Consider the following 2655-nt stretch of genomic DNA (forward strand, 5'->3'; position numbering starts at 1 on the left):
GCATCATTCAATAGGATAAGGAAAGTAGTGTGATGTTCACACCAGATTTTTTTACAAGGAAATTAATATTTTGCCCTGATTATTCTCCGAGCGCAAAACATCAAAAGGAAGGGGTATAGTTTAAAAATATTCCCGTTGTACAATAATCCCTTTCATGCCACCCTACTAGACTGAGTAAGCGCTAGGCCGCGGGTTCGATTCCTCCCCAAGGTCGTTCCGAGAACGAACATTATCCGTTCCGGATAAAATCCGCCCCGGGCGGGAATCGAACCCCGGGTACGGCACCTGTTGTTGACACATCTAGGTCGAGTTGTACCACCGTGGATTGTCTCAGGATGGAGTTCAATCTGAGGTTGACATAGGTACAATGTACATAGGAGAGAGAGAGAGAGAGAGAGAGAGAGAGAGAGAGAAAGAAAGAGTGAGAGAGAGAGAGAGAGAAAGAGAAAGAGAGAGAGAGAGAGAGAGAGAGAGAGAGAGAGAGAGAGAGAGAGAGAGAGAGTGATATGGTCGAGCCCGGAGCAAATGGGACCGAACCTCCGTGTGGGCAGCCCTGTTGGGGTACAGATGTTGGTGTTGGGAGGTATCGCGAAGTGTGGGGCGAGCGAGGAGCCTCTGGAACGTGATATTCCCGAGGCTAGGCTGGGAGTTGTTTATATCCCTGGAAGAAGGAAGACGGCCCGCTAGGCTGGGCTGGTCTATTATAGACTGGAGGTTGTTTATATCCCTGGAAGAAGGGCACAACTTCCCATTCCCAAGAGGAAGGTTGAGATTCTTCTTTCTTCTGCATACGCTGAGTTGGAGGGAGAGGTTTTTACGACCTGGACTGATAAGAATAGTCAAACAGCCCTCAAGGTTAAAGGATGGGTTAAGTTTCTATGAATTCACAAGAAGTTGAGTTGTAACCGGCGGCGCGGCGGTGGCGATAGCATCGGTTCCCAATGGATCACTGAAGTTAACTCAGGCTGGTGGAGTAACGTAAACTTAGCTTAACTCCATAAACAACAAGCTGGGTCCGTCCCTTCGGGAATTTTTTAACCAGTAGTTTATTCGATCGTGATTAAAGAAAATCAGTACCTATGTACCTACCTAATTTGTTTAATATTCAGTTTATTATTATTCTTTATATCAGGATGAAATCCGCCCCGGGCGGTAATCGAACCCGCGGCCTAGCGCTTACAAGGCAGACGCACTACCAACTAAGCTAACTAGGCTGGCTACTTACTGGTTTTAAGGCTCGTTCCTACTGATCGTGAGTTTCATCCGAATTTTTCCCCCGAATATCCTGTAGCCTGTAGGTTTTGTAATTTAAATGACAGTGTTCTGAACGAGAAGTGAGAACGGGCCTTTAATGGCCAAGTCTTTGGAAGTGGACTTACCGGAATTCATGGACGAGGTCCGTTCCTACTGATCGTGAGTTTCATCCGAATTTTCCCCCCGAATATCCTGCAGCCTGTAGGTAATGTAATTTAAAATGACAGTGTTCTGAACGAGAAGTGAGAACGGGCCTTTAATGGCCAAGTCTTTGGAAGTGGACTTACCGGAATTCATGGACGAGGTTTGGAACTCCTCCTCCCCCTGACAGATTGGACACTCCTTATCGTTCAGATGTGTCTCATGATACCTCATCATCTTATTCACCAGATAGACATGTTTGAGAAGCTGGCCCTCAGTGAGTGAGAATTTGACCTTGCCCAACGTGCGACCCATGCAGTGGTGTGGCCCGTCCAACTGGGTTGGGACCCTGGGGAAGAATTCTTGTGTTTGACAGGGGTTTTCTTTTTTCTGCTAAGTGCTGATTCGCGGTTAATCCACGCTAATGCAGAGCTTTTTCGGTAATGGTAAAACGGAGCTTTTTCCACAACTTTTGGTTTAACCTACTTGTAAGATCAGATATTTTAGACCGAAATCCATCTCCTCACACTGGCGTTCACACTAGCCCTGGGGAAGAATTCTTTTGTTCGACAGGGGTTTTCTTTTTTCTGCTAAGCGCCAAATCGCGGTTAATGTACTCTAATGCAGAGCTTTTTCGGTAATGGTAAAGCGAAGCTTTTTCCACAACTTTTGGTTTAACCTACTTGTAAGATCAGATATTTTAGACCGAAATCCATCTCCTCACACTGGCGTTCACACTATTTTTACAAGACGGTGACACATCATCATAACAGATATCACAGCATTACTATCAATCAATTACTAGGATATCAATCAATTTCCGTTTTTCAATAATCTTTATACACTAATAACGCCACCACTTTTTGCTACTCGATTAAGGCTCATTTCACACTGAGCGGATTTTTACCGCGCGCCATAACAGATATCACAGCATTGCTTAGTGCTTTTTGAATTATTGCTGTTGGGCACAACTTTTGTGGATATCACAGCATTACTATCAATCAATTACTAGGATATCAATCAATTTCCGTATTTCAATAATCTTTATACCTACACTAATAACGCCACCACTTTTTGCTACTGCCAGCCTACTTAGCTTAGTTGGTAGTGCGTCTGCCTTGTAAGCGCTAGGCCGCGGGTTCGATTCCCGCCCGGGGCGGATTTTATACATCACAACACTTCTTGACTACTACTGCAGCGGGAAAAAAACCGCGATCGCGGGTCTAAATTTCTGCGGACGTCCAGCGGATCCGCGGGGAA

At 45.4% G+C, this 2655-nt stretch overlaps 1 protein-coding gene across 1 annotated transcript in view; it reads right to left on the minus strand.

Annotated features, from left to right (window-relative positions):
- Positions 1 to 1541: 1541 nt before the first annotated feature.
- The window catches only part of LOC103515873, a gene marked incomplete at its 3' end in the record, with an annotated part of 20047 nt that continues 18933 nt past the window's right edge, over positions 1542 to 2655 (minus strand). Inside the window, exon 6 of the mRNA XM_026828441.1 lies at positions 1542 to 1744. Coding sequence (XP_026684242.1) covers positions 1542 to 1744 — 203 coding nt within the window. The remainder of the gene's footprint in view (positions 1745 to 2655) is intronic.

Source organism: Diaphorina citri, unplaced genomic scaffold (assembly GCF_000475195.1).
Source record: "Diaphorina citri unplaced genomic scaffold, Diaci psyllid genome assembly version 1.1 scaffold1433, whole genome shotgun sequence".
In the NCBI taxonomy this organism is placed as follows: domain Eukaryota; kingdom Metazoa; phylum Arthropoda; class Insecta; order Hemiptera; family Psyllidae; genus Diaphorina; species Diaphorina citri.